This window comes from Engraulis encrasicolus, chromosome 19, assembly GCF_034702125.1.
Source record: "Engraulis encrasicolus isolate BLACKSEA-1 chromosome 19, IST_EnEncr_1.0, whole genome shotgun sequence".
NCBI classification, from domain to species: domain Eukaryota; kingdom Metazoa; phylum Chordata; class Actinopteri; order Clupeiformes; family Engraulidae; genus Engraulis; species Engraulis encrasicolus.
In genome coordinates, this window is record NC_085875.1 from 1,618,202 (window position 1) to 1,632,239 (window position 14,038).

General features: G+C 40.9%; 1 protein-coding gene across 1 annotated transcript in view; it reads right to left on the bottom strand.

Annotated features, from left to right (window-relative positions):
- The window catches only part of zgc:103755 (uncharacterized protein LOC449988 homolog), a 119,064-nt gene extending 105,551 nt beyond the window's left edge, over positions 1-13,513 (bottom strand). Inside the window, exons 1-2 of the mRNA XM_063183415.1 lie at positions 13,331-13,513; positions 1,587-1,727 (exon numbers count right to left, since the gene is read on the bottom strand). Coding sequence (XP_063039485.1) covers positions 1,587-1,727; positions 13,331-13,382 — 193 coding nt within the window. The 5' untranslated portion in view covers positions 13,383-13,513. The remainder of the gene's footprint in view (positions 1-1,586; positions 1,728-13,330) is intronic.
- Between the last annotated feature and the right edge of the window lie 525 nt (positions 13,514-14,038).

The following is a 14,038-nucleotide window of genomic DNA, read 5'->3' on the forward strand; positions in this document are numbered from 1 at the left end:
GCTTTGTGCAACATTGGCCATGGAGCCTGGAGCTGCATTACGCAACATTCAGGCTCATGAGATTTGAGACAACTTTATTAAAAATCTCTGCTTGTTTGAGATGAATGAACACATTCTAATGAAAGATGAGGGTCTTAGCATTTAAATGCAACTTCTTAAACTTAAAATGCTTTTCTTAAACAAGGCTCAGACATTCATACTGGTCATCCATATGAAATGCTGTTGCGAAAAGATGCTTCTATCATGTTTTATTTGGCAGCTCGTTCATGCACAACTATTGTCTAAGCCATCACACAGCCATGGATACACTTCCGCTCAGCAGTTGAATCTGATGTCCTACACTCCACACCACTTGATGGCGCCATTGAGGTCAATTGTTCATTGTCCTTGAGCACGTAAATAAATAGAGAAACTAGGCTGTCAGTAATCGGTACACCAGAGCCATTTAATAACAGAGTTGCGCAAACCGGGGACCAGGAAGTCGGTTGGTGATGTGATTCGCGTAGATTAAAATGTTTCTTAACAGTAAACTTCTGTTCGTTGGAAACTAACACAGAACCATCACATACCAAACAAAGATTAAGTACAAACAAATTACATTACCTTTACCACATTTTCTGTGTTCTACGGCCACCTCCTGGAACTAAGTAACTTCTAATAGAACTAAAGTCAATGGGGATTTCCATGTTAACGCTCCGTGAGGCTCCATGAGAGCCGCCATTGCTGTGGAAAGATTGGTCCATAGAGGTCTATGGGAGTGGCGTAACTCTGATATTAGATGGCTCTGCGCCACACCAGACAGAGACTGTGTTGGAAAGTTGGAGGAGCAGATTATATATTCTTTGTAAATGTCATAGTATTACTGTATTTTTTTGCAGTTGTATTCGTCTTTGTACTACAAACAACAACTACACCATTTCCGGTTTCGGTGTAATATCAACCAACATCCAGTCTTCAATCGAACTCAATGGGATTTACAACATGTCAAATTAAACACGACAGAAGCATCTTTTCGCAACAAAATTTGATATGGATGACCAGTGAAGACCAGTAACCACTCCGGTGAGTTGATGTTTATGAAAATGTTCGTTTTTGGTGCTTTTAAGGACCTGGTTGGACATGCAGGTGACTTGCCATTCTGAAGCAGGTTGGGATGAATCAAAATTAGGCAAATACCCGAGACAGCCGTGAACATCAAAAAAACGGTGAAGGGAGTTCTAGAACATTGCAGACAACTCGGAAATGAGGCTTAATGTTGAAAATACCGCAGTTATCCTTAAGGTGGCTGCCTTCAATATAGGCCTAGAGTGCAGGAAGAAATCCTGCTTTGTGTCCATAGTACGGCCCTTGAAGTACGGAATTTGAAGTGAAGTGCCCCCCCCCCCATGGAAAAGGTTCCCCATCCCTGGCCCACGGACTCACTCGTAGAGAGTTACTTGTGCACAATCCCTGGTGCTGAACAAAAAGATTACATTTTTTTTTTTAAAAGGTTTGCACTGATTTTTTTCTTCTTTAAGTTATTTCTTCTTCTTTTTATTCATTCATTCAATGGCAATGACGTCATTGCCATCCACTGACTCACTCACCGCAGTCTGTGGGCATGGGTGCGGAGGCCACTTGGTGGGTGACGGGGGGGTCCTCGCCGGGGAAAGAGCTGTCGACGTAATCCCCCTGGACATCCGGGGGCTCCTGCTGCACATCCTCCCGCGTCATTCCCCCCGCAGGATCTACAGAGTAATGCAATAATAGAAATAAATATTACATTACATTACACTTAGCTGAAGCTATTACTATATTATTGATATTATCTGTGTTACGAATTTGTTTCAGTTCTGAAAGAGCTGTCGTAACCCCCTTGGACATCCGGGAGCTCCAGCTGCACATCCTCCCGTGTCATGCCCCCTGCAGGATCTACAGAGTAATGCAATAATAGAAATAATAGGGATGCACCGATACCACTTTTTTGAAAACCGTCTCCTGGGTATTAAAAGTGCAGGTTTTAGCTATTTTATCTGTTGTTTTTACCTTCCTGTTATATTCCTGCCTTTTTTAATCTTGTTTTTATCTGCCTTTGTCTTCTTTTACTGCATGCCTTACATGGTTATTGTTACTATGCTTTTTGTCTTTTTTGCATGGTTTTCATCTCTTTGTAAAGCACATTGAATTGCTTCCATGTATGAAATGCGCTTTAGAAATAAATTGCCTTGCCTTGCCTTGCCTTGCATTAACAGTGAATATACGTATGAGAGTAGATTCATTTCCTTTCATCATTGTGGTTTATGTTGTGTTATGTTCGTATAAACCTGCCAGTGTGCAAATGTGACCATGGCATGGCTGATAAGGGAAAATGATGGACGAACGGTAGACTACCAAGCCCAGCTTGCACAGTACATAGCCTGCCTTGCAACACACTTTGCAAGGTGACAGAATTTGTTTCTTGGCAACACATGCAAGCAACAATGTAATAATGCTGGAGTAGAAATGAGTAAATGAATTTCATGACTTATGACATGTTTGTCAACATGTACTGTAACTACTGAAGCAGATCATGATACTTTCTGTAGGATTTCATTCAAATATCACATATATTCATTTTAGCCAGATGCAGACTCAAAATGTAAAAGTTCAATGTAAGGCAACCATGAAATGCACACCCATGACCTCCCTTTTAATCTCTTTCAATTTTGCGAAATTTCAGGCCAACACTGCCCCTTCTCAGACACTCTCTATGGAAGTTTAACATAGGGTGTACTCACTTTTGCACCAGCATAATTTCACAAATATGTAACTTATATGTCATTTAAGTTATACTATTGACCTTACTTTTCTGCAGTAAGCTCAAAAGATGTTGTATCATACAGCACTTACTCTATGAGCATTTTGGGAATAACCTTTGTGTTTATTAAAATATTGTTCAAAATTGTTACTTTTCAACAAGGGTGTACTCATTATTGCTGTGCACTGTATTACCAGCCACATCCAGGTTTTACCAGCATTTGGCTCGTTGACAGTTGCCCTGTCTCAGTGAAAATGAAACTATATAATACATGAAATGCCTCACCGATTTGACCTTCGCTCACTCACAGGGTCCAAGTTAAACATAAAACTGCTTTAAAATGAAAGTTTCAGTCATTCGTCCTGCTACAAGTACAGTCAGGAGCCACCGTACTTCCTTGCACGTTTTAATCACAAGGGACACGAAGTCACTCCGTTGAATCCATTTTCTACATCATCACATCATCAAGCAGCATTAACAGGTGAATATATTCTCATCAACTTCCTCTTGACATTTCAGCCCAAGCCCTTTTTGGGAAAGGGTGCCATCTGTCCTTAAATCCTAAATATCGAAGCCTCCGAAGCATATACAGTGTTTCCCATACATTGAGGAAACTATGGCGGCCCGCCATAGTTTAAATTTGGCCGCCATAGTTTCCGAAAATGTTAAAAAAAAGTTAAAAAAAAAAAAAAAAAAAAAAAAAAATTTTTACTTTTTTTTTTTTTTTAACGATTTCCGTTTTTGTTCAAAACGATTTGAATTACTATTTCCTTCGCATTTTCCTCCTGGAGTAAATACATCCTATAAGCTTAGAGAAAACCACAAGTGCTTGAAAGACAGAGGGGTCAAAAGCCTAGTCAAGTTGTTGTAGTTAACTTGGGTTTGGGAGCAATTAAAAAAACCTTGTTAACACTTTATTTTAGGGACACATCTATTAGCACTAATACATACAATATTAATGCCTGTGTAAGTAACTTGTAAGGCATGTACTAAGGAAAATCGGACAGTTGTTAAGCATGTATTCACAAATGTCTTGTTCATGCCCAATTAAGGATGTATTACTGATAACCTTAGTTAGGACCAGTAGGCCTATATTTCTATTTATTAGTAAGTAGTAAGTGGCAGAATACAATGTGTATAAGCTCCCGACACACTGTGTGAACAAACCCTGAACAGTGTGAAAACAGATGCAGAATAAGGGTCCCTATTCTAAAGTGATGCATTGGTCAGCCCAGATGGCTCAGGGCCTCTGCACTACCAAAGTCCTAGGGCCCCCACACCACCCAGGCCTGCACTACCTAGCCGCTCCGGTCTACAAAGTGTAAGGGTATATCAAATAATTAACACTTACCCAGCTGAGTCATCTAGTTTTCTCTTGTTCATATCAATGAGAGGGAGGTAACAAGAGCCTATATATAGCAAGGCTTGAACGTACACTTGTCAATGGCGGTGTGTTGGTGAGATGTAATTTTTTGTCATTTACCACTGAGTTTTAATTGTAAAAACCCCAAAGTAAATGCAGAACATTAGAATAATAGTTTTGAAGCAAAACTAAACTACTCTTTTGTGATAATTAAGTGAATGTTTGAGAACATTAGCTTCAAGAAGTGCAGTGCATGATGGGTACGCAATCTAGGCCAACAGACAACCTACCCAGCTCTGAGCCTACGTCCTTAGCTCCTCCCCTCACTTGTGAAATTTAGTTGCTATCCAAACAATTTGCCATGTACGTAACAACAGAAATATTATCATTGCTGCATTGGCCATGCATTGCATTTCTGACTAAGGGTGTACCCATCATGCACTGCACTTCTTGTAGCTAAGTTTCTCAAACGTATTTATCAGAGAGGAATAGCTTAGTTTCGCTTCCAAACTATTACTCATCGTTATATTCTGCATTTATTGTAGGGTTTTTACAATTAAAACTAATTGGTGTATGAAAAAATGACATCTCACCACCCACCGTCATTGATAACTTTACGTCCAATCCTTGCTATATAATGCTTCCAATTACTCATTGACATAATGAGTAGAATACATGAGATCTTCATATCTACTGAGACTAGTGTGGAATCTGAAATGTTCTTACACTTTGTTTCCCGGGGGGGGGACGTAGATTGGGGGCCCTAGGTAGTGCGGGGGCCCTAAGCCATCTGGGCTGAGCAATGCATCACTTTAGAATAGGGACCCTTATTCCACATCTGTTTTCACACTGTTCAGGGTTTGTTCACACAGTGTACCAGGAGCTTATACACATTGTATTCTGGCCCTTACTGCTTACACATAAATAGAAATCTAGGTCTACTAGGTCCTTACTGAGGTTATATTGGTAATAAATCCCTTATTGTGCATGAACAAGACATTTGTGAATACATGCTTAACAACTGTCTTATTTTGCTTAGTACATGCCTTACAAGTTACTTACACATGCATTAATATTTTATGTATTAGTGCTAATAGATGTGTCCCTAAAATAAAGTGTTACCAAAACCTTCAGAGAAGGGACAGTTGGGATGAGTTTACTAACACTCCCCAGGCTTTGTTTTACAGTTGTAATGAGTTAGGTGACAGGCCTTTATTGACAAGGCAGAGGAGACATCGGGCTGCATATAGAAATTAATGTGTAATGAATGTGAATATAGACATAAATGTGTAATATGTTGTTCAGCCCTTTTAATGGGAGGAATTTTGAAAAACAGGCCCTGTGACCAGAACCCATGTAGAATGTGTACGCCTATGTGTGTGTGGGGAAAAGGCATAGCCTACCCTCTTAGACCCTTTTTGTTTATGCGTTAACAATTTCACAGTAATCTTAAATTCTTATCTCTGCTCCTATTTTGTTTTATTATTTTTTTCATTACATAGACCCCTGCATGTGTATTATGTAGCCTTATTTCTCAAAATATAAATGGCTGAAATGTAGGCCTAGGCCGACAGTATAGTTTCTCCATACGCCAATGTCATACTGTACTCATTGTCTTGCCATTTTGCATTTACACTGCGTGAATACACCCCCCCCCCAAAAAAAAGGCCCGTGAAAAGACACCCCCCACACCCCACACCCCTCCCCCCAAGGGGGGGAAAAAAACATCCCGGCTGCCCCCATAGTTTCCAAAATTTCTGTGGGAAACGCTGATATACAAACATCAAATAAGTTGTATGTAAAAGCTATGATCTTCATCATGCATTAGTATGGGTTCATTCAGCTCAAATGTACCCACATTTTGATTAAAAAAAAACTCAAATCTCAATAGCCTGAATGCAGCGTATGTGTCATCAGGCTAAAATGGGCTAATCATTAATTTGCAACCTCAGCTACTGCAGCCCAGAAACTTCCATACAGTTTGTCAAATGTAGTCTAAACTGGTCTCTTTGCATGAATCAACATGTTTTTTTTTTACAAAATTATATTTTATCTTTTTCTAATGTTCTGTAGCCTCTTACTGCAGCAGGGGTCGCTGGCGACCCTATTCACTTGCTGAAAATGCTTAACTACATCATAACAACATTGCCATGACATTATAGAGAGCCACAGTGCTGCGCTAAGGGGTTAATTTAGTTAATTTGTGAAAGCAGAAAGTCTCATTTAGGGCCTTAACGGACCTTACAATGCAATTACTCTGTAATGAACGGGCCTTTTTTAAATCATCTCAAACCTTCTGAATCAACAATATGTGAGAAGACAATGTACAGTAAACTGAATATCCTCTCCAGCCCAGTAGTAATGAGTCAACAGTACATCATGTACCACGGCACATCCAGAGAGGCCGCTGAAAAGATCAAGAAAGAAGGCTTCAAGCAGTCCAGTGGTGGCATGCTGGGTAGAGGGGTCTACCTCAGCCGAGAATTAGATAAGGCCTGGAGGTACCCTCTTGACCTGGATAAGTCCCAGCGTGTGGTCATCAAGGTGAATGTAAGAGTTGGCAAAGTGAAGAAGATTGATCGTCAAGGCCACCCCTTGCAGAAGACCTGGCATGACGAGGGCTACGACTCAGCCTGGTGCCCCCCTAACTGTGGCATGGTGCCCAGCGGCCTGGAGGAGGACTGTGTGTGGAACCCTGGCAGAATCACCATCGTGGAGGTGATCGAACCAGAACCAGCACCAGAACCAGCATCTAACCCCAACTGTATGTTTAGGTGTTGGGCGAGATTACGAAAACTTTTTTGTTAACAGTGAATATATACGTATGAGAGTAGATTCATTTCATTTCATCATTGGATTCGTTTACATGAGACATTTAATTCAGAATGAACTCAAGTTAATTCTGAATAAATCTTCATTCCACACTTCACAATTTTGAATTAAATGAAAGTACACCGCAATGTAACCTCGACTGAACTATTTAATTCGGAATTAATCATTCGGAATTAAAACCATCATGTAAACGTAGCCATTGTATTTGATGTTGTGTTATGTTAGTATAAACCTGCCAGCATGTGTATGTGACTAGGGCTGGGCAGTTCTGGAAAAAATATCACAGTTTTCTTGATGAAAATTGATATCACGGTTCTCTGCATTGATATCACGGTTTCTTTTATAAGCAGCGATTTCCCCCCACATATCAATGTTTCTGAAGAAAAGACTGAAATTTAATTAAAAAATGAGATCAAATCCTGAATTTAAATTTATCTTCATTTCAATTTTAATCACTGTTTTGGAATAAAAACAAACAAAAAAAACCTTCTCTCATCAAAAACATTCTCTCATCAAAATGTGAACCTTGTGTAAGTGGAACCGTTATCACGTTTTTTTAGCGGTATACCGCCCAGCCCTATATGTGACTATGGCATGGTTGATAAGGGAACATTGGAATGATGGACGAACAGTAGCCTACCAAGCCCAGCGTGCACACAGCCTACATAGCCTGCCTCGCAACACGCTTTGCAAGGTGACAGCCTTTGTTTCTTAGCAGGACATGCGAGCAACAATGTAATAATGTGGAGTAGAAATGAGTAAATGAATGACTGAAGACCACAATACTGTAATAATGTACACAAGATGCAATCTGAGGTCCTCATTCACCTGCTGTATAAATGCAATATGTCATATCTTGTGTCTCATGTCTTGATCTGACCTTTTATTTCATTCTTTTATCCTCTTACTTCATATTTGTTTTATATTATTGATTTTTTTAATTCTGTGTATTGGTCCCAGTCTTATGTACTTACCGGTACTATGTCCTTGGGTTGTGTAGACCCCAGCTCCCTGTCTTTATGGTGTTTTATTAGCCTATTTGTTATCTGTTCTGAATGTTTTTAAATGTCTATTACAAACCTACCCTTGGGGACAAACAAACTTGAACTTGAATATTGAATATGGGTGGATAGTAACAGGATATTATTGTCACTAGTCACAATAGTCACTAGTCACAATAACTGTGATCTGTCTTGTATGTCATTGCAAATATTATGAATATTACACACTATAAATATTACAATCTGCTCTGATTCACAGAACAAAACTACAATATAAAAGTATGATCAGCAGTAGCAATGTGATTTCATTTGGTTTGATTTGTGCTTAAAGATGGCCTGTCAACGTCATTTAATTAATATTGCCGTGTTCCCAATTGTTATTGAATGTGTTACGCGTTGGTCCTGTTTTAAAAAACGTTCTGGTTGCTTTGTTTCAAGACGTTTTTGCAAGCTGGCAAGGTGGCTTGTGGAGAAACGAGAGAGTGTTCCGTGTTTCTCGTGGAAATGCGTCTCTGATTGGCTCACTCCTCCTGCTCTCAAAGAAACGCGTCTCTGATTGGCTCAGTCCTCCAGTTCTTGGAGAGAATGTAATGGGAAACAGAGTCGCCACTTCCCCGGGTGGTACTGCACTATAGGGGCGCCAACGGAGGCGTGCAGGCTCCATTCAGGGCTGTGCTCTTTCGACAGCGACCCCTAGGCGAGCTGCAGGCACGGAGCAACCGGAGTGAGCAGGCTTTATGTATGAGGCTTTGTGCTGTGTGTGTACCTGAGAGTAGCAACCAGCTGATAGCTAAGCTAAGCTATGTTTCGGGCCACCAGACGTTGCTTGTTTTGAAAACAAGCAGAAAAAAATTACTCGACATGTTTTTAGATAAATGGGTCGATATAAACCTTTGTGGGCAACGCCTTCTTTCGACGTGACGAAACACAGAAAGGCTTTCGTGATTCGCTCGTTTCTCTTAGGGCTGGGCGATATTGAGAAAAACAATAATCTCGATTAGTGTCTGCTATATCTCGATATACGATATATATCTCGATATCTATGCAAGGGAAAAAAAACCCTTTTTTTAAAAAAAAAAGCTCGGTGGCTATCTAGCCAAAAGATGTTCAATGTTGAAATTACAATGTCATTTTTTGTTCTGTTTGTTATTTTAAGGAAGATAATATGTACAAAAATATCAAAAATATCAAAATGCTTAAACCATGTGAGATCAAAGGCTATACTAGACTAGAGTCAGACTTGCCTGGTTAACACCAGACCTAATCACAAACGATTGTGTAGAACCATTGAGAGTAAATAGATCTATTTACTCTCAATGTGTAGAACTAAAGGCAGTATGGGAGTTCCCAGGCTAGAGTCAGACAGGAGTCAGGCCCGTTGCTCCGGACCGCTTCCAGGCGGAACGAAAATAAAACGGTCTTTGTTTCTAGACGGCACTATTTGTGAAGCGAGGGGTGCCTCGTCAGTATGCTGCGGTGATAGAGAAAACGGCAGTAATAAACGCTTATTAGTGTCACTGTATGCACTTATAAAAACAGCGGTAACTTTCTAGAAACACTTAAATCATATTTTAGTTGTTTATTATCATTTCGAAGCGGTTTCCAATGATTGGGAAACGCATCACGGCTGTATTAGCACAGCCGGTTTACCGAGAGAGAAAGATGTCTGACAAAAAGCATCACGGACGGACGGACCAACGCACAAAGCCTCTTATAGAGATGCTCCTCATCAGAGGCTCTAAATCAGAAATAACGCCATATTATTGAGCCGTTCGTCCTTTTCTTTGGAGCAAATTCTGCTGTTTCGGATTCTTCTGTGGGCGCCGCCATGTTGATAGAGTTTATCAACACAAACACACGCCGCTACACGCAAGGGGAGGGGGAGGAGGAGAAGGGGCGGGGGGAGGGGAGAGCCAGCTCTGTTGGGGGGAAACACACGCAAGGAGGAGGCGGGGCGGACCGCTCCACAGCACAGAAGGGAAATCAGAGTGCCGAAATCTTACGCATTTACAGTCTAAACTCGATATATTCGATATGTCAAAATACTAATCGATTTCATAAAACTTCTCGAGAAACCGTAAAACTCGATTAACCGCCCAGTCCTAGTTTCTCTGCATTATTTATGTAAATTGGGAAACACCGGGAAACACAGCCAGGAGAGTTGACGCACCGCTATGAGAGCCTTGCAAGTGAGTTTAACTTGGGGTGACCGTCCGATCTCCGAAAGGACTGAGTAAAACTGAGTTTTATCGGAAGTTGGCCTTTAAATATATCACAAAACACATGCTTAGCACATGATTGCTCTGTTGTCAGATGTCAAACACAACTTGAAATTAATAAAAACATTATTAGCAATGATATACATTAGTACAAAATATTAGCAGCTATGTTTTCTTTTAGCTTTTTTTCATGCGTTCCATGCAGATGACACTGCAAAAAAATGTACACTCTACTTAACCCAATCAAGTCTGTTTGACCGAGTGGAGTCAACTTATACTGGGTGTGTAGGCCTATTACTGGAAATGCTGTACATATTTAACTTGACCCGATCAAGTCTTCTGGAATCCCCCCACTGTGTGTGCATTACTGGAATTGCCGTAGATATTTTCCAAAAGGAAGTTGTTGCACTATGGTTACTCATTAACTCTGTTGTTATGGGTAGTGAGGTCACTCAATATGACAAAGGTGACTTAGTTCTTCTGTAAGGATTCAACAAATCCTTCTTTTGCAATTACAGTACACTGAACGAGCTGCACCAGCAGACTAATCAAATTGTGAACCCCACCACCACCACTAACACCCCCCCACCCCACGCACACACACACACACACACACACACCTGATCCTACTGTATGTGCTTAAAAACAAAACATGCCAAGCTGCACACACACACACACACACACACACACACACACACACACACATACACACACACCCACACACACACACACACACGGATCTATGTGGTTTGCACGCACCACATGGTCCAAGTGGATCACTGGTGACTGAGGAGCAGTAGAAGTATAATTAGCATGGTCACTCATCCAGATGTCACTAGGGGCACGCACGTCCACAGCACAGCATTTACAATCTTGACCACAGGGGCACGCACGTCCACAACACATGTCCAGTGGCATGTCCACAACACGGCAGTATAACCAGAGATTCTCTAAGTCAGTGATTCTCAAAGTGTGGTCCGGGGACCACTAGTGGTCCGCGACAGAGCTCAGGTGGTCCGCGAGGGGATTTCTACTTTTCCAAGATAAGCTAGCAGTAGGCTATATTTGTAACATTTTCATGTTTTCAACACATAAGACCAGGTTATAATGTGAATAAAAAGTAAGCGATCTGCATAAAAATTAGCAGTGTCAAATTAGCATCCATCAACTGCCAATTCAGTTGACAGGTGGTCCCCGATATTTTTTTTGGGGGACAAAGTGGTCCTCCGTCTGAAAAAGTTTGAGAAACACTGCTCTAAGTATATAGAGATATGCCAATGTAATAGGTTGCTATGGGCACCTAACATGACCAGGTTCCGGTCTGCCTAAAGGGGTGTGTCATAATACTCATAGCATTGCATAGAACAGTCCTTAGGTCTGCCTAGGTCTGCCTAAAGGGGGATTCCCCCTCCCCCTCCCCTTGCAATTGTAGAACCCAGAAACAATGGGCCAATGGAACCTCTCTCTCTCTGGTATAATCCTGATGTCCAGGGGCATGTCCAACAACACGGCATTATGATCCTGTGACCACAGGGACAAATGGGGACTAATAGCCTTTGTGCCTCTTAACTGTTAACTTCACCGGCTGGCTGCTGCTATGCTTTTTAACATGTATTTCTTGCATTTGTTTTTTTTGCATTGTTTTGTTTTGTTTACTGTCCTACTACTGTAGAGTGTCCTTGAGTATCTTGAAAGGCGCTACAAATAATTTAAAATATATTATTATTAATATTATTATTATTATTACATACCCACAGCACAGTATTACAATCCTGACCACAGGGACATGTCCACAACACTATATTCTAATCCTGACAGCAGCAGGGTCACAGCACAGCACATTTGCTACGTTTACATAAGACATGTAATTCGGAATTAACTAAATTTACTTCTGAATAAAGCTCTTTGAAAACGTCATGGGGCCGCTGTGGCGCAGCGCGCTAAGCTCCCCACATTTGGGCTTGCATGCCCACGGGGACCCCGGTTCGAATCCGGCCCGGGTCATTTCCCGACCCTCACCCGTCTCTCTCTACCAATCGTTTCCTGTTTGCTCTCAACTGTCCTGTAATAATAAACGCCAGAAGGCCTCAATAAGTACTTTAAAAAAAAAAGAAAACGTCATCACCTCCTAATTCGGAATTAAAGGAAAGATCAACGTAAACTCAATGCAACTATATAATTCAGAATAATTCATTCGGAATTAAAAAATATCATGTAAACGCAGTGATTGTGGCCTTGCCATGTAGTTTCCTTGCATAGTCAATATTGTGTACTTGACAGTTAAAGTGTAAAAGCGTAGAAATCTTAACTCTGCTTATCAATATATTTTGGCATCAGATCACACCATTTCTGATTCCAGTTCCGACGTGGAGCTCTGCTCTACAAAGGAAAAGTGCAGTAACTGTGCCAACGATGAAGCTGAGAAAAAATGCCTTCAAAGCCTTGGGTTGGATATTGTAGTTACAGAAACAGCAATATCTCTAAAACGGGACACATTTGGACCGTAAGGCTTTGTCACAATATAGACGAAGTGTTATTAAGACCATTTTCAGTCATTCATTTTTGACAAAATATGTAGTTACTAGTGGTGTCAACAATGATCGATTCAGCGATCCAATCCAATGCGGGGCATGGACGAACGATCCAATTCAATGCGGCAAGTTCCAGAATCGATGCAGCAATTTTTTTAAGTTTCAATTACTTCCGTGGATATTTCGAGAGCAAATGAATGTTAAATTAAATAAAAGTACTTCAAAGCAGACTGATAGAGACTGATCCAGATTGATACAGAAAACAGCCAATAAATTGTTGCTCAGTATCTGACAACTTGTATTGCCTCATCATGACTGATGAAACATTTGCTTTGCTTTCAGTAAAAATGTAATGCATTGCAATTCTTTGTATAATTGAATCGGATCGGATCGAATCGCATAGAATCGAATCAGATCGTTACCTCCCGAATCGTGATCGAATCGGATCGTGAGGGCAGTGCCAATCCTCACCACTAGTAGTTACTGCATTTTTCTTTTGTAGGGCAGAACTGTGATGAGGTATTACAAAGTATCAGAACGTGGCAGACAAACAAACAATCATCAGTTCTTCACTGCCGGGTGTTGCCAAAAATAGCTCTCTCACTTACCATGGCTCGGGGAGCAAGTGAGCAGGGACAAGTTAGAAGGAAGCTCTTCCATGACAAAAAAGTAACCTTTTTTTACAATTAGCTATGCCAACAGGTCCTAAAATAAATCCTAGGGATAGGCATCTTCACCGCGCTTGAGAAAGTTCAGCTATCTGCGATGGTACCTTAACCAGTGCCACCAGACGGCCCATCGCCCCTTTCACCCTCTCCCATGACAAGGCTCTAGGGATGCACCGATACCACTTTTTTGAAAACCGATACAAGTACGAGTACATTAATGTGTGTACTTGCCGATACCGAGTACCGATACCGATACCTTTTACCACCAAAATACAATGAAAATAAATGCATGGCCTTGTTTTTTTTTTTTTATTGTCCCACCTGGGGGGGGGGGGGGGGGGGGCCTATGATATTTTTATTGTCCATTTCCATGTAGATTTAAATGTTAGTAAATGTATGAGGTGGAACTTTCTTTCCATGCTGTTTTCAAGTGCACAGAACATGACAAGATTTTGCATTGTTTTGTGTAATAGCTGTAATAGTTGTTTTGAGTAATAGTAGTACTCGTAGCTGATATCGGCAAGTGCTTGACGAGTACGAGTATGAGTATAATGAGCAGTATCGGGTGCCGATACCGATACCAGTATCGGTATCGGTGCATCCCATGACATGGCTCCCATGACGCTATTTTTAGAAAGTTTGACTGGT